Source organism: Strix aluco, chromosome 12 (assembly GCF_031877795.1).
Source record: "Strix aluco isolate bStrAlu1 chromosome 12, bStrAlu1.hap1, whole genome shotgun sequence".
Lineage (NCBI taxonomy): Eukaryota > Metazoa > Chordata > Aves > Strigiformes > Strigidae > Strix > Strix aluco.
This window is the reverse complement of record NC_133942.1, coordinates 6025158-6041965: the sequence shown is the minus strand read 5'-3', so window position 1 is coordinate 6041965 and position 16808 is coordinate 6025158. Positions and strand designations below refer to the sequence as shown.

The window sequence follows — 16808 nt, the reverse complement described above, 5'->3', positions numbered from 1 at the left end:
ACCCAGTGCCCATTGTGCTCCCGAGGGAGCGCAGGCAGCAGCAGGGCTGGGGGGGGGAAGGGACACGCCGTCCTGCACAGCATCTGACCTCAACGTGGGGCAACCTCGGTCATCCAGTGCACGGCCAGCGGGGCCGGGACGAGGCGTTAACCCCTGCGGGGTTAGGAGGGGGTTTGGCCACCCTATTCCCATGGCTGCTGCCGCTGGAGGAGCTGGGGTGGGCTGGAGCCATGGTAGGATGGTGTTGGGATGGGCTGGGGCCATGGTGAAGGGGGACGCAGGAGGAAACATGTCCTGCCTGGACGGAGGCTGCGCGACGCCGCCGGCTGTATTTCGGCGTGCTCGTCCTCGCGGGCTGGGGCTGGGGAGGGCTCTGGGAGGACGGAGCGCAGCCCGCCACATTCCCAGCGCCGCTGTTATTTTAACAATACCCCGCTGGCCTGCATGCCGGGGCTAATTTTAACCCTGGAGCCACGCCAAGCTGGCCCTAACTTTCCTCGCTGTGATTTATCCCAGCCATTTCCCTTCGAAAACAAGGCCCCCGTGCCAGCCCTGCTGTCTCCCCAGGCAGCGGCACACTGCCCTGGGTCCTGTCTCTCTGGGCTGGGCAAAGCGGGGCAGGATTTGCCCCTTGGCAGGTTGTTTGGAGAGCAGAAGGGTGGCCGGTGTGGGGCCCCCCCTGCCCGGTGCTCAGCCCCCCGCCACCCACGGCACAGGGGTTTGCGGAAGCTGGCTGGAAGCCGGGGGATGCTCGGATGCAGAGCCTTGCCCAGGATCCTGGAGCGGCACCGTTTTCCACAGACATCTCTGGGAAGGAGGTGGGTGTTTTTTCTACTGACAATTTTATTGAAAAGGCTGTGGGGCTTTTTTTTTTTTTCCCTTTTTTTTTTTTTTTCTCCCTTTTCCCAGTCAACAGCCATGCTTGAGAAAGATATTTCCCTTCGCCTCTGTGCATCTATTTAAAAATTGATTGGTAAAAATGCTGCAGAAACATTTGCAAAAAATGGAAAATATTGAAAATATCTCGTGACAAAAAAAATCATTCCCTTCCAAATAAAGATTTTTTTCTTCTCTTTTTTTCCATCAGAAAAGCTTCTAGTGTGCAAAACGTCGACCGCTTTGATTTCTTCTCGCGGCGGGCTGGGATGCACCCACCTCTCTGCTCCAGGAGGATGGGTTTTCAGAAAGCTAAAAATCACTGGGCAGAGATACCAGCACCGTTACCTCCACATCCATCTCTCTTGTGACCCCCCCCGTGCCCCCACCAGACCCGCGGCAGGGCGGGAGGTCCCCAGGGAAAGAGGTGGCACGGCCAGCCCGCGGGCGAGCCCTTCCCTGCAGGACCACAGCCTGCCCGCCCAGGAAGGGGGAAGAAAGCCCAAAGGTATTTGGTCACTAGCATCATGAGTTCCCGTTCGTTCTCAGCCCATCACAAACAGGAGGTCTGCAAGGCTGCGGATAGAGAAGTGCGTGATTTTGGCGGGGCAGCAAGCGGAGGCGTTAGAGGTTGTCGTACATGCGTAATGTCTTCTCCAGCTGCTGGCTGACACGCTGGTAGAAGACGATCTGCTGCTTTAAGTAAGACTGCATCATCCTCTTGAAGTCAGCCACGCGCCGCTCGTGGAAGTGGTTCATCTCGGCTTGCAGGGCGAAGCCCACCACGCGGCAGCGCTTGCGGATCCCGTCCGCCTCCTCCTGGTCCATCCTGCCCTCGTCGCTCATCCGCTGGCTCTCCTTCACCTTCGCGAAGGCGCCTGGCGAGGCAGGGCGAAGGGTGAGAGGCTGATGGATCTGTGCAACCCTCCGTCCCCCTTCCCCAGCCAGCACCGGTGGGTCCCATCACCCTCTGTGCCAGGGCACCAGCCTGGCCCCACAGCCAGAGGCGCAGAGCTGCCCCACGTGAATAAGGGAGGGATCTACGTGCTCCCTGCGCCCATATCCCCATCCCTCTCCTCCAGGCAGGGGAAGACCAGGAGCCTTTTCCCTCTGGACTCTGGCCTCCCCAACTCTTCCTCTGCCCCATCCCTGAGTAGTCAGCCTCACATTTAGCAGGAGGTTTGGGGGTCTGGGCTGCTGGAGGGGTGCAATTCGAGGCTCAGGGTGCAAAGCTAACGCAGGGAAGTGTTATCACAGCCAAGCACTCTGGCCAAGCCCTGCAAATGTTCGATGTCACCCTGTGGATGGGGGTCAGGAGCAGCCCTGGGAGACCCCAGATTGGGAGGCAGCAAATCGGGGTGCGGGAAGGGTGTGCAGTGCCGGCTGGAACTCAGCTGGGAAAGCATCTCCCTCTCCCAGAGGCAGCTGATGTTCTGACACCAGATTTTCCCTCTCCTTCCATTTATTTTTACAGCTCGGTTTCGAAAGAATCCTGCCTGGCTCCAGCCCTGCATTCCTCCCCCCTCATTAGCACAGAGGCTGTTTGCCTGAAAACAGGATCTGGCCTGCAGGGCTTTATTTCCCTCTCCCTGCCCCTTGACGGGAGCACCGGACCCGGGGTTATGGTGCTCCAGCCTCGCCAGCTCTGCTCCCAGCGGAGAGGAGGAGGAGGAGGAGGAGGAGGAGGAGGAAGAAGCAAAGGTTGGAGGCCAAATCCTGCCTTCCGCTCTGCCCACGCGGCCTCGCTTCCGGATGGGATCCAGCCCCTCTTCACCCGCTGCGGTAAACAACGCGGGGAGGGAAAGGCGAGGAAGCGGCCAGGGCTGGATCGCATCCTCCCCTTCCCCCTTTCCCTTCCCAGCCTCCCCCGGGGATGCAGAGCGATGCACGGACACCCCCGGATGCTCGAACACAGACAGCCCTGGCTTCACCCTGGGAAAAACTCCCTGTCCCCCAAAATCCAGGGACACAGGCGCAGGTGTCCCCTCCCCACTGCGGGCAGCGGGGCCGGGAGGAGTGTGTGGACTTCAGCCCTGCTCCCACACCCGGCTCCCCGACTGCGTCACACCCCGCTGCCTGGGTGCAAAGGGACACCGAGCCCTGCCTGCCCGCCGCTCTCCCGCAGAAAGGGCAGAGTGGACACCTCTCACCCTTCTCATCCTTCCTGACCTCCCCACGGAGGGAGGATGAGGAGGGACACGCAGTAGTGGGTGGGGATGCGACGCAGCCCCTCACTCACAAGGCTCTGGGCAGGACATCCTGGAGCCAACAGCAATGGTGCTGGCTCCTGCTCCCGGCCTGGGGGGGGCGATGCCTGCGCTGACCCCCCCTGGCCAGTGCTCTGGGCAGCAGTTATGGAGTCCATGGCATCACTTGAGGCAAAACCTGATCCTGCACCCAACAGCCCCAGCAGCCTCTCCCAGGCTGGGGTGACTGGGCAGCCGTGCCAGCAGGGACCACGCTGTCTCCCTGGAAGCCACAGGCAATGGTCCCCATCCTCATCCCCATCCTCATCCCCATCACCGCACAGCACAGGGTTTCCTCGCTGCATTCCTATCCCGCTCCCACCCGTGTGGGGTCATCATGCAGGAGAGGTCATCACCAGGGGAGAAGAAGCCACCCTTACCTTTCTGGAGGTGGATGATGTCTGGGAAGTTGGAGAGGAGCCCTTGGTACAAAGAGAGAGTGTCCAGCATGAGGAACAGGTCGTTCTTGGGCTGCTCGGCGAACATCTCCCCCACGGTCTCGTATGTCTTGCCCGTGTGGGAGATGGCGTTGTTGAGGGCGTCGGAGCTATAGGGGGGGTCCATGTGGAAAGAGTGGCTGATGGCTTGGAAGGCGTTGCCCAGCTTCTGGAACTCCTTCCGGAAGCCCCCCACGTGCTTGCGCACCAGCTCCGAGGCCACGTTGGTCAGCTGCAGGACGCTGTCGTCCATCTTCTTGCTGAAGGCCTTGAAGGCATCCACGCGGTCCTCCACGTCCTGCAGGTCCTGGTGCTCCGTGGGGATCTGGATGGTGAGGAGGAAGCTGGCACCCACCATCTCGTCCTTCTCCGCCCGACGTTTGCCCAGCTTCCACTGCTTCTCGTCGCGGCAGCAGAGGAAGTGCTGGAAGCCCTCGTACTGGGAGAGGACGGGGTGACTGGTCATATGGTCCATCCAGAGGATCAGCCGCCGCTTGCGCTTCTCGATGAAGTCCTCCTCAAAGCGCCCAGTGGCCTGCTTCTCGGGCAGGTGGGGCACCGAGATGACCGTGAACTTGTGCAGGAGGCGGTTGTAGAGCCAGTCAAAGTGCTTGTACCGCCGGTAGACGGGCGAGTTGATGTTGCTGGGGGTCAGCTTGTAGGAGATGTAGCTCTTGATGCCCTTGAACTTGGTTTGCTTGGTTGGGTCCTCCACAGAGCAGATGAAGGGGTGGGGGTTCGCCCTCCACTGGGGACCTTTGGAGCCCATCTCGATGGAGTACACCTCGGCGATCTTGGACATGAGGGGCACGTCGCCCAGGATGAAGGCTTCCACCCCCGAGCGGACAAAGCAGGAGAAGCGGTTGAGGTTCCTCCCCACCACGCTGCCCCTCTTGGAGGAGCTCATGCTGTCCTGCCTCTCCAGCGCCGGCTTGGGCCGGTAACCAGCGTGCTGGTGGTGGCCGTACGCCGCCGGGTACTGCAGGCTGGGCGAAGGGTGCCCGTTGGTGCCCGGCGCGCTCCGGGGCTCCTCCACCACCGTGCAAGCATCGTCCCAGTCGTCCCAATCATCATCATCGTCATCCTCAAAACTGCCCTGGTAGGAGATGCCAGGGTTGGGGGGGGCTGTGTAGAAGGAGGAGTCGTGCCCGGGGGAGCCGGCCGGGCTGCTGGAATAGTCCGTGTAGTTGGAGCCCGACCGGGAGCGGAGGATTTCGACGTAGGAGGCAGGGAAGAGGCCGGTCTCCCCGCGGCTGTTTTGGCCTTGTAACCACCCGTCCAGGGAGTTCTCGCTGAAGATGACGAGCTCCTCGTTCTCCTGGATGCTGATCTCCTCTTTGTTTTCGCTCTGGAAGTTGTAAAGCGCTCTGGCTTTCAACGCCATGGCCGGTCCTGGGAGGGGGGGACACGACGTAACGCAATCCCCGCAGCCAAAAAAAACCCCTCCCGGCGATACCGCAAGCTCGCTCAGGCCGCCCCGGCACTGTGGGAAAAGGCTTGGCTGATTTCTCAGGAAAATAAAAAAAGATGGAGAAGAAATCCCTTACGAGGCGACGGCAAGGTCCGTATGTCCAAGTGACCCCCCCAGTCCCAGCACCCCGGTTAAAAACAACATTCCCCGATCAAGCGAGTGGCGTTTCCCTCACTCCGACAGGATAAAACCCCCGGCCGGCCCGAGAGCCGGGCTCTGCCATGTCCACGCAGGTTTTATCTCGCTGGGACGCTGATCCCACGGTTTCACTTTCCAGGAGGAAAAGATCCGGCTGCCAGCGAGGAAATAAATCCAAAGCGACTTTTCTTGGGGGTCCTGTGGATAAAACACCCCGATTTCCTCCGTCCAGCGGCTGCCAGCTGGTGGGTGCCGGGAAAGCGCCGAGAACCGACCCCAAACCCAGCCCAACCTCCCGTGATCCCGGCCCGGGGATTTTGCAATTCCTTTCCCGGGGTTTGGTGGATTTTTTTGTTGTTGGTTTTGTTGTTTTTTTTTTTTTTTTTTTTTTCCCTGAAATCCGCAAATCTCACGCTGGACGGAGGGCCCCGCGGGCAGGGCAGCACCGGGGCCGGTACCGGGGACAGCCCCCGCCGCTGCCGGTGCCGGTGGCGGAGGGAAGGGGAGCCCGGCCCGCCGCGCCGCCGCGACCGGGGCCGGGGAGCCGAGCGCAGCCGCGGCCCGGCCGCGCCTCCCGCCCGTCCCTCCGGGGATCCGGCGGGCCGCCCTCACCGCATGGCCGGGCAGGGGGCCGGGGGGGCCGCCGCTCGCTGCCGCCGCCCGGGCTCGGAGCCCCGGGGCCGCTCTCGGTACCGCCGCCCGGTTCCGGTGCCGGCGCCCGCTGCCGCTGCGCGATGTCGGTGCTGCTGCCCGGTGGCGGTGGCGGTGGCTGTGCCGGTGCCGGTGCCGGTGGCGGGGCTGGCCGCCAGCCTCCCGTGACGCACGGCAGCGCCGAGCTCGCCGGTTCGCAGCTCCGGAGCGGCGGGGAGCGGCGCGGCGGGTCGCACGCTGCCCTCTGCAGGCAGCCGGCCCCGCGGCGCGGATCCCGCCCACGGCCACGGCCCGGCCCGCGGGGGCACGGCTCCCGGCACCGGCGGCTCCCGCGGCCCTGGCCGGGAATGGTCCCGGGCATCCCTGCCCGCGGTGTCCCCTCCGTCCCTGCCCGCGGTGTCCCCCCCGTCCCTGCCCGCGGTGTCCCCCCCATCCCTGCCCGCGGTGTCGCCCCCATCCCTGCCCGCGGTGTCCCGTCCCTGCCCGCGGTGTCCCCCCCGTCCCCGCCCGGGATGTCCCCCACGCCCGTGCCCGGTCACGGCCCCGAGTGTCCCTGCCCGCCTCCCGGTGCCCGCCGCTCTCCCGGCGGGAGGGGAAACTGAGTCCCGGGGGGTTGGGGTGTGTGGCTGCCGCCGGCCGGGAAGGGGGGGGGGGGGGGGGGGGGGGGGGCGCGGAGCCTCCGCGCCGCCGGGGGGCGCTGCGGCGCGGCTGCGGCACGGCCCCCCCCCTCCCCCGCCGGGCGGAAGTGCGTCATGACGCGCGGCCGTCGGGCGGGCGTTGCCATGGAGGAGCTGAGCGCGGCGCTGGCGGCCGGCGTGGCCCTGGCGGCGCCCAACAGCCCGGCGGCCCCGCACCCCCGCCTGGCCGCCTACAAGGCCCGCGGCGGCCCGGGACAGGCCGAGCGCCGCCAGCGCCTCCTCCGCCTCCAGAGAGAGTGAGTGCTGCTGGGGGCGGGCAGGCCCGTGCTGGGCCCGCCGGGCGGCCTGGGCTGTGCAGAGGCGGCCCAGGGCCCGGGGGTGTGGGGAGCGCGGGCGGGGGGTGGCCTGTCTCCCGCGGGGGGTAAGCCGGGCTGCTGCCTCCCTCCCCAGGAGGCGGCTGGACTACGTGAACCATGCCAGGAGGCTGGCAGAGGACGACTGGGCAGGGGTGGAGAGCGAGGGCGAGGACAAGGACAAGGAGGGGGAAGATGAAGAGGAAGAGGAGATGGACGTGGATGCTGGCAAGAAGTTGCCCAAGCGCTACGCCAACCAGGTGAGGAGCTGCCTGCCCCTGCCTGCCTCCCTGCGATGGGGTGTGAGTGTGGACACAGGGCATGGTGAGCGGCTGCGTCAGGGCTGAGAATAACGTGTCCTGCCTGGCTTGGTGCTCAGAGGGGAACCGTGCCTCAGTTCTGCCTCTGAGACATGCTGCATTCAAATGGAGGACAGGCGGAGATGGGTTGCCTGTGTGCTTTGGGAGAGTTCAGCTCAGCTAGCAGCGTCTCTCTTCTGTTGTGCAACAGTCAGTTAAAGGCTTCCATCTCTTCCGCATGTCTGGGACACCAGGAAAGGAGGGAACCCTCAGCTGATGGGTTTTATCAGCCTTGGCTGCCATATTGGTCCAAAAAGACCTACTGCCTTTCAGGTGATCACAGTGAGACAGGCTCTGAAGAGGTCAACTTGTCTGTGCTCTTTGCTCCCGGTATTTAGGAATCTCTAAGCTCTGACGTGTATTTATAAATAAATTTAAAGTGCTGGAATGGGGACCAAGGTACAGGGTGCCCAAGTGAGGACTGTGAGCCTGTACTGTGGCCTGAAGCTTAGGCAGCAGCTGGGAAGCAAGAGAAGGACTTGGGGGTGACTCTGTTACGCAGGTTGGTTAGAGAGAGGGAGGGAGCCCCTTTGGTGCTGTAATGCAGGGTGATGAGCAATGCAAGTTCCTTCTGAAGCACCCAGTGTAGCTGTTGAAGCCAAGTCAAAACCTTCTTGCTTTATCCTTGAGCTGTGAGCTTTCCATAACTTCAGGAGAGTTGTTACTAACTGATTGTTTTTTTTTCTGGATTTCTCTGTAGCTGATGCTGTCAGAATGGCTGGTTGATGTCCCCTTGGATCTGGAGCAGGAGTGGGTTGTAGTGGTGTGTCCCGTCGGGAAAAGGGCGCTAGTTGTGGCGTCCAGGGTAAGTGAGAGCAGTGGTGATGTTTCACTGTCTGGATAAGGACCTGTACCTGTTTCCCACTCAACATAAGACTGACCTGCATGTCTGGCTTGACTTTTTTTTTTTCTTCCCCTCCCCGTTTCCTCACAGGGCACAACAGCAGCTTACACCAAGAGCGGCTTCTGTGTCAACAGGTTCCCATCCCTGCTGCCAGGGGGGAACCGGCACAATTCAACAAGTGAGAAAGGTAACGGTGTGAGGAGGCATTTGGGATAGAGAGGGGGGAATGCCCGCTTCTCCCTGTGAGCGTGTGCGCTGGCAGGCTGGGTGCTGCTCCTCCAGCTCCCCAGAGCTGTGTCCTTTTCTGGTGCCGGGGGTAGTCAGCGTCAGGCCTGTTCGTGTATCTCTGGAGATAACTAGATGGGGACAATATCAGATACCTTTATGCTAGGTAAGAGCATCTGCCTGGTTAACTGACACTCTTAAACCTCAGCATCCTCTCTGTCTTCCGACAGAGAGCTGTGTATGGTGTGGTCTTTCTTAATACCTCTTGTAGTTGCTTTCTTGCCCTGAGGAGGGATTGATAAATGCCATTTTCTGAAATGTGCCTTTGCTTGCTGTGCCTCTGGCTGCTGCCTCTGTAGCCTTGTTGGACTCCCCATTTGTGGTCACAGCTTCTATTAGCAGAAGGGGATCCCTCTGCACCTCGCAGCCTTACATCAGGGCAGGCTTAATGCAGGAGAGACTTGATCAGGTGTTTGCCTGTTGGGTTAGGCAGTCTCCAGAGCATTTCTGGACCTCCCTGTGTTTGTGTGTGCAGTGTACTGCATCTTGGACTGCATCTACAACGAGGCAAAGCAGACGTACTATATCCTCGATGTGATGTGCTGGAGAGGACACCCTGTTTATGACTGCCAGGTACTGAGTCTCCCCCGCCCTGCCCTGCCCTGCCCTCCCTTTTTTTCCCTGCTCTGTGACATACCCATCCATGCAGTAGGATGGGTATTTCATCTAAGCACCAGCATCTTCACAGCTTATGGGCTGCCAGCTACTGAAATAATTGTGTACATCTTTTGGGGGTATCGGGACAAGTAGCAGAGTTCGGGGTGCTGGCTGGTTCTGCAGGTGAAGCTGAGTTTGTAAATCTCCTGGGCAAATGCAGAGGAATGGAGACACTCAGCTGATTGGTGATGTGTGGTGGATAGTCATTAAGTCTCTGTCTCCTTTCACAGACAGACTTCAGATTCTTCTGGCTTTACTCAAAGATCCAAGAGGAGGAAGGGCTGGGAGAGAAAAGCAGGATTAATCCAGTAAGTTCTTTTGTACTGAGGGGAAGAGGAGGAGGATGGAGGGGTAAGCTCTCCTGTTCAGCAGGCTTCAGAAGTTTTTTGTCAAAGTGGAAGCTTTTTGCTTTTTTTTTTTTTTTTTTCCCTCTCACAGATCAGGCTTCAAAGCGTACTGACGAAATGGGATGCCACGTTCAGGATGTAAATAGAACCACTGAATATTGTAAATGAATGTGGTTTTTTTTCCCCAGCCAAAGTGCTGAGGGAGATCAGGCTGCAGGGTATCAGCTAACTTCCATGCCGTTTTTAGATTTCCCTTGAAATGGAATGGAAAGCCAGTGTGGTTTCTACAGGGGCAGTGTTGGTCGGCAGCCTGACTACAATGGGATTTATTCCTGCGTAGTCTTGTGGAACTCGCAAGGCAAGGGAAAAGGCTCGTAAAGTTTTAGCCTTCCCTCCTGCTTAAACTAATCCTTGAAGTTGTCGGGATGGATGCTGGATTGCCACCCGGAGTCTCTGCTGAGCAAGAATAAAAGGTTTTCCTTTGAAGGCTTACACATAGAGGTCAGGCCTAGAACCCACAGCAGCTTGGAAAGTGGTTTTTGGGGACAGGCCTAAGAGATTTGGGAGCCTGGCTTATGGAGCACAGTTTGCAAAGCAGGACTCAATGGCTGTGCAGCCCCCGTGCATGCTCAGCTGCAGCAAAGCAGAGCAGCTCCTGGGGGTTGAACAGATCAGTCACTAACAGGGATGACTGCTCCTGTGCCAGCGGTGAAGGTATCTGTAATTGGAGAACATCCTGTTCAGACTCCAAGGGGAATATCCAGAAAACAGCTACCTAATGAAGTGGGGGTCGTTTCAGCTTTCATTTCCTGGGTGGAAAGATTTGCTTGGCTGAGCCAGCAGCCTGGAGCAGACGTCTGTCTGCTTTGCATCCTGCCCAGAGGCCATCATTTTCTATTTTGGTTAAAAGAGCATCTCGGGGTCAGCACTCCTGAAAAGTCCTTCCTGCAGTCTTAGATGCTTGGAAAAAAGGTATCGGGAGTGTGTGGGAGCCATCCGCATCTCTCATTTAATGCCAGAGAGGGAAAAAGAAAATAAAATACCTGAAATAGATCATTCTGGGTACTCTAGATTTCATGCTGTCTGGGCATCGTGGTAGCAAGCCATTGGTGGTCTTTTAAAGGTCATCTTCTGTTTCTGGAATGAGATTTGTGAAGTTGCAGCAATGTACGTGCTTTATCCAGCATTGCTGGAGAGATGATGGGGTTATCTGGTGACGTGACCATTCCCACCCTGTCCTTGCTGGTGCCAGGGGTGATTTTTTTTGGTAAGTTTTCATGCAGGCGCTCCCAGTAACTCTAGCGGGATATGATTGGCACTGATGGACAGCTTGGTCCTGTTGGTTGGTCTCTAGGTGGGGACTTTGCTTATGAATTGCTCTTCTGAATCGCATCAGAGGTTTGTCTGTCCCAGTAACCTGTAGTGAGCAGAGAGACCGGTTGCTATGGGAAGAGTAAGAAATTGGAGATAGCTGTCCTGTTCCCTCGGACTTCATCCGCCAGTGGTTGTACCCAGATCATGGACCTAATGGCACCAGGGAACCTGCCTTTCAGGAGCTGGTCCCATCCTTTTTTGAGCTTATTTGTGCTTTTGGGCCCCCGATACCCTGTGGCCGGAAGGTTTAATGTGGTCCCTGCTTGCAGTCTCCTCTCTGGTTACTTCATCTGACACCTGTCCCTCACCCTTTCCCTCTCATGCTGGATCTTGCACTGGGGAAAATCCTTCTTAGCTGCCTCCACACCAGTGCTTGGTTCAGTGACTTGTTCTGCTTTAGGCCATGCAGTTGTCTCTTCTAACCCTCTCTTACTCTTTCAGTTCAAATTTGTGGGCCTGCAGAACTTCCCCTGCTCCTCGGACAGTCTGTGTAAGGTGCTGGCTATGGACTTCCCCTTCGAGGTGAGAACATGCAGGTGGAGGGGCCTGAACCTGAGCCTTAGGGACAGCCCGGCCACGTATCTGCCGGCGCTTGGAGAGAGGCACAGCCCCTCCGCCTGGGAACGGCGCTCTCCCGAGGCCGGCGGGAAGCCGGCCGAGCTGCACTGCTGTTCCCCTGCACTGGGGGATGGATGCCTTTTATGCGCGTGGCTGATCCGTTACCCTGTTGCCAGGTGGAGGCTGCATCCACCCAAACTAATTAGCAAAAGTTAAACCACAGCATTTTGGGCTGCCTTTACTGCCATTGACTGTTGTCTGAAAGAGCCCTTGGGGAGGAGGGGGTTGGTGCAGACACCCAGACTGCCTCCAGAAGCAGCATAGCTCATGTTCCTCTGGCAGCAGGAGGGCCAGCTGACCTTTTTGGGGTCCCAGCTGGTACTGCCTGCTGCCCGGGGGGGGGCTCACATGAGCACAGGCACGAGGATCTCTGCGGTGTGCTGCCTTACGCGATGGTGTTTCTCGAGAGAGGTCTGTGGGGTGGGCAGAGTGGTGCCTTTCCCTGAGCTCTGTCACGGGCGCTGTGTTTCCTTAGGCTTGCTACCTCCATCTGTGTGCAAGGCACCCAGCTATCTTGTGTCTTGTGGGGAGAAAGGGGTGGTGGCAAGCTCCTGATTGGGTTTTGAGGGGTTCGGGTGTTAGTGATGGCTGCCTGGGATGTACTGGGGGCAGATGGCTGCGACAGGAATGCCTGGGAGCGGCTCACATGAGTCTGTCCTCCTGCTATATTACTCCTGGATCTTGCGGAGGGGATGGCATGAGCTCTGCTTTTTGCTTTGGTACAGAACCAGCAGCTTTTCCTGCTTTTGGCTCCTGCTGCTCCTGGCACTCTCTGAGGCAGCCGTTCCCCCAGCCAGGGCACCTGCACCATCAGCTTTAGGAGTGGGTGCTGTTGTGCTGTTCAGGCCTCTGCTGACCTGCGGGAGAAGGGCAGGACAGGCAAATCCATGTGCCACCCAGTTCAGCTCTGCGGGGCTGCGAACAGCGAGTTGAGGCCCTCGTGAAAACAGCTCAGGCTGCTTTCCACTGCCCTGGCTGACTTGGCACTGAAGCAGGAGAGGATGGAGGAGGCGATGGCATTCCAGCACGGTGTCGGTGACAAACATCTGGGAGCCAGAAGCTCCTCCAGTGCAGCAGTTCTCGTGGAGTGCCCACTCTCAGCCCTAGATCGGGAGCAGCCTCTACAGAGATCGCTTGTCCCACTAAGCCAAAACCCACATTGATTTGACCGTGTCTCTTGTGCTCTCCCGGCCCAAGTTAGCGATTAACGTAAGTGCAGGTTTAAATTTAAGGGACACTAATTTGGCTGCGAGGGCTGACTTGGCCTTCTGCGTGTCAAAGCCAGGACAGAGAGATTTGGAAATTAGATTTGGAAAGCCCCAGCCCCTTGCTGGTCTTGCCAGACTGTGCTCTGAACACAGATCGGGGAGTGTTGAGAAGCCATCCCAGGTTTCCTGCAGCTGGCTTGCTCAATTACAAATGTTCTGAGTGCCTCTGTAGAAACAGTCGTTCCCGTCTTTACTGAAGAAAGCTTCATTCCTTCCTGAGGCATCTGCTCCCACGAGAAAAGGCTGTGAGGAGTATTGCCCCACTGCAGTCAGAGCAGAAAACTTTCAGCCTGCGAAGGGGACTGTTGTGAAACGCCGTGGGAGGGAGATGGAGTTGATCAGGCTCTCCCTTGTAATCCAGTTGTGATTTTCCCCCCCAGGTTCTCTGGTCGATACATCGGGGTGCGGCCCCGACAAGTGAAACGTGGTGTAATTTGGCTCAAAGCAGCCAGTAACCCCACAGAAACCTTCGGTGCCGCTTCCAGGAATGCCGGGAACCGTGGGTCTCTTCGTGATGTGCCACAAGAGGGAGCCCAAGAAATCCCCGTAAATAGCTGCCACCAACGCCACATAACGAAATAAACTTTGCAGAAGGCAAAATGCAGCCTTGCTATAGATAGTGCAGTATAATAGAGGACTTCTTACGCCTGGGCCCAGCATCTTGTGATCCTTACAAGGATCTCGTGCGTGTGGTGGCAGCAGAGGTGGTCGGTGCTTTCAGACCTGGGTCTTCAGAGTTAATCTGTAACCTTAGAGTTAGGACTCAATCCACATTCAGTGGAAATTTTTTCCACTAAATTCAGTGGACTTTGGATCAGTTGACTGGCACTGAATTTGAAGTGGTTTTTGGATCTTAAGAGCTACTGACAGATCTGAGTAGAACAACATTCGGGTTTCCACGAAGGCAGAGGGAGGCAAAGTCCCTGAGAAACCCCAGTGTGAAGGAATGGGAGCGCTGGTAAGCACCTAAAATCGGAAAAGCATGGCTGTGAAACATGAAATCCTGCCAGGCCAGTTCCTCATCAGGTTCAGCCATTTAGGAACAGTGTCGGCCCTTTATTCTGATGTGGCTGCTGTCAGTGTGGTGACTCAGGGCAGGGACCTGGCCAACAAATTAAATAAACTGGAAGGAATATGGGAGTAACTTAAGAGAAATCAGGGGAAGGAAGAACATGATCTAACTCTCCACCAGGCCGAACTCCTTTGAATTCTCCAGCTTGGGGAAGATCTTTGGAGCGGTCTGGGAGGCAGAAGCCTTTCCAAGCTCTGATCTTTACCAAAACATTCCTGTGGGTACCGGAGAATCCCCGTTACTCATCAAGTGCCGCGTACCCGCAGGAATGGACTGGATGTGCAGGCGTGGTGCTGGGGTGCTGCAGGATCTGGCTCTTCCCAAGTCTTCCCAGGAGGCAGGGGGAGGGAAAAGCTTTGTACTTTAGATATCCAGAGGGTTACACAAGCTCATCGTGATGTTTACTGTTCTGGTTTTATGGTTTCCTAGCACAGGAATCCCCCTTTTTCTGGGATTATTTTGCAAGATCTTAACAGTGACTGAAAATTATGGACAGGGTAGTGCAAGAAGCTCTACCCGCTCTGCTGGAGGTCAGCATCCGTGGTGCAGGGATGGATATATGGTGCTCTTTGCTCAGCCTGTCTCACAGTCCAGCACGGAAGCAGAAATCACCTCCATCCACTTGGTTCACCGATGCCTCAGCTCACTGCTGATATATGTGCTGTTCTGCCATATATATTCTGGGGGCTGTAAGCTTAGGGAGGGGCTTGGGAGCAATTCAGCCCAAGGTGGGCTCTTTTTCTCATCTTTTCTGCCCACTCAGCCACTCTTACTCGTGGCCAAATGGCCTTTTAAAAGCTTGCAAGGCTGAGCTAAGAGGAGCACCACCTCCAGCATTAGTCAGCCTGACAGCAGGATCTAACCTTGCAGAGTGCACCCCTGGGAAGCGCAGGAAGAGGGGGATGAAAATCCCCGAGCATGGTGGGGAAGCGGGGAAAACGTCAGCCAGCTGCAGCGTTGCAGAGTGTGGAAATAGTAGCACAAGAGTTAGGTCCTAAACCTTCAAGAGTCCTGAGTGCCCTTAACCGTCATTGATTGCTGGAGAAGTTCTCTCTTGGGAAACATGAAGAATTTATTTTTCATAAGCCAGCTGAAAGAGCTGTAGCAGCGTTGCGAATCAGGGCTCCTTGGCGTCATGCGCTCTGACTAATTACTCTCCAAATGTATTATTTAAAATAACCTTAATCCAGTAAAGTGGGCTTTTTGTGTGCTGCCTTATTCAGAAACCTGATGGCTTTTCTGCAGAATGGGATCATAGCAACCGGAGGAAAAGCGCCGGTCCGTGCCGACATCAGGCTGAAATTGTTTGCCTTTGACGATTTAAAGCCATCGGGCCGTCGCTGGGCTTGCGCTGATCCTTCAGGGCAGGAGCTCTGCAGGTTTCTCCTTTCCCTTCCGCTATTTATTGCACTGCTTGAGGAAAAATGATCCAGCTGGTAGTTTTGGCCTGTGAATGGAGAGCGGTGCTATTGTCTGGCGCTCTGTCATCCACCTGCAAAAGCCTCCAGCTCTGGCCTTTCATTCACTCTCTCCTCTTCACAGGTCGACGGACTTCTCTTCTATCACAAGCAAACCCACTATACCCCTGGCAGCACCCCGCTGGTGGGCTGGCTCCGGCCTTACATGGTACCCGAAATCCTCGGGCTCGACGTGCCCGCGACCGTGCTCACTGCCAAACCAGACTACGCTGGGCGTCAGCTCCAGCAGATCATTGAGAGCAAGAAGAGTAAAAAGCTGGCAGCAGAAAAGGGTCACTCGAGCAGCGCGGCGGCTGCGAGGAACGGACATTACGAGCTGGAACACTTGTCTACCCCTCAGCCAGCAAACTCTCTGGAGGACCAGGATGAAGCAGTGAGCCAGATGGAGAATTAGGCTGCTGGGACAGACCGGTTGGGTAAGGAGAAAGCAGAAGGTTCCCTGCTTCTCACTCACTCACGCTCCCTGAGAGGGGGGCAAAGGTTATAAAATAGGATGGTTTTGTTCAAAGGGCAACAAAAGTGGAATATCTTGCTCCAAGTGCTGCTGGATTTCTCTCTCTCTCTCTTTTTTTTTTTTTTTTTTTTTTTTTTCTTGCCAGGGCTTCTGTGAGGCCTTAACAGGATTGTCAGGTTCTTTGCTAAGGCAGTTGTGTGTTGGGAAATGGAATGATCTGTCCCCACACTGCAGGGTTCCTGGTTCAGCTCCTGACCCTGCTTCTGGTAAAGCCTCTGGCAAAGCTCCAGCATAGGAACAGTGCTCAGACCTCCGAGGTGCAGCTGCTGCTCGTAACCCCAGCCCCGACAGCAGCCCCACCTCCCCAGCCCTGGAAATCGGGGCGTTTCAGCCTTTGATCCAGCTGTTTACCAAGGCCTTCTCAATGAAAGTTTTGTGGTCAGTCTGCTTCTAGTAACAAAAAGTTTGCAGCAGGCTGCTCTAAAGCCAAAGGCTGGGCTTTCCACACCCACATGTTACTAGGAAAAGCTAAATTTCCTTGCATCGCAGCAGGCCCTGCCTCCCAGCACAGCTTTGTGCGGCGTGAGCACGGCAGAAGCCTGTACTCGAGGCTTTTCTCAGTAGGGGGAGGAAGGAATGGTTTCGCTCTGAAAAACGCTAGCATTGATTGTGCCAAATAAAAGGTTTCTCAGAAAGACAAATTCTTGAGCGTCTTCCTGCTACCTAAGGGTGGATGCGTGCTGTGCCTCCCAAATAGGGATTGAAAAACCGCTTGCAGCGCTAACTGGAGCGGAGGAAATGCTTGTGCGGGTTTGATTCTCTGCACACCGAGGTGCTTCAGCCCCTCCCTCCCCGCCGCTGCCCCTCTTACCCCAGCCCAAGCCCGCTTTGCGAGCACCGGCTGCTGCCTTTCCCCGGCTTTAGCGGGGATGAGACGATTGTACTCACCATCCCCAGGTTGTTTTCCAGAGGGAGATTAAAAGGCCAGAGCAGGACGGCTCTTGTGACAGAGGGGGAGATGAACTATCAGGGTAAACGTGGCGCTGGGGCGTCTCCTCCCAGCAGTCTATGAGAATGCCCCCGGAGGAGGGCCCGTATCCAGGAGGAGATATCGAGAGCGGGGATGGCTGCCTGCAGATAGCGGGGGCACTTGTATCCTGCACTCGCACCCCCCGTTTTTCCCAGAAAAACGCTTGTTTCTGTGCCAAGCGTGTGGGCTGCGTGCGATCATCTGACTGTGCA

General features: G+C 57.3%; 2 protein-coding genes and 1 long non-coding RNA gene across 8 annotated transcripts; 1 reads left to right on the top strand and 2 right to left on the bottom strand.

The window, feature by feature from the left end:
* Positions 1-824: 824 nt before the first annotated feature.
* On the bottom strand, positions 825-5008 carry SNX33 (sorting nexin 33). The gene is made up of 2 exons (XM_074837384.1): positions 3503-5008; positions 825-1754 (listed from the first exon to the last, which is right to left on the bottom strand). The coding sequence occupies exons 1-2, from the start codon at positions 4941-4943 to the stop codon at positions 1501-1503; spliced, it is 1695 nt and encodes a 564-aa protein (XP_074693485.1). The 5' UTR covers positions 4944-5008; the 3' UTR covers positions 825-1500.
* Positions 5009-6584: 1576 nt separating this feature from the next.
* On the top strand, positions 6585-16267 carry SNUPN (snurportin 1). Of its 6 annotated transcripts, XM_074837846.1 has the most exons (9): positions 6585-6753; positions 6908-7070; positions 7870-7974; positions 8104-8200; positions 8774-8871; positions 9186-9263; positions 9394-9440; positions 11118-11198; positions 15177-16267. In XM_074837846.1, exons 1-9 carry the CDS (start codon positions 6602-6604, stop codon positions 15487-15489), a joined length of 1134 nt encoding a protein of 377 aa, XP_074693947.1. In that variant the 5' UTR covers positions 6585-6601; the 3' UTR covers positions 15490-16267. The 6 variants fall into 6 exon arrangements, with proteins under 6 accessions (XP_074693947.1, XP_074693949.1, XP_074693948.1 ...); XM_074837848.1 differs by lacking the exon at positions 9394-9440 and having other exon boundaries at positions 9190-9263; XM_074837847.1 differs by lacking the exon at positions 9394-9440.
* LOC141928942 (uncharacterized) lies at positions 9115-16742 on the bottom strand. The gene is made up of 4 exons (XR_012624916.1): positions 16515-16742; positions 10535-10719; positions 10346-10439; positions 9115-9236 (listed from the first exon to the last, which is right to left on the bottom strand). It is a non-coding gene; the product is annotated as an uncharacterized LOC141928942 (long non-coding RNA).
* Positions 16743-16808: the final 66 nt, after the last annotated feature.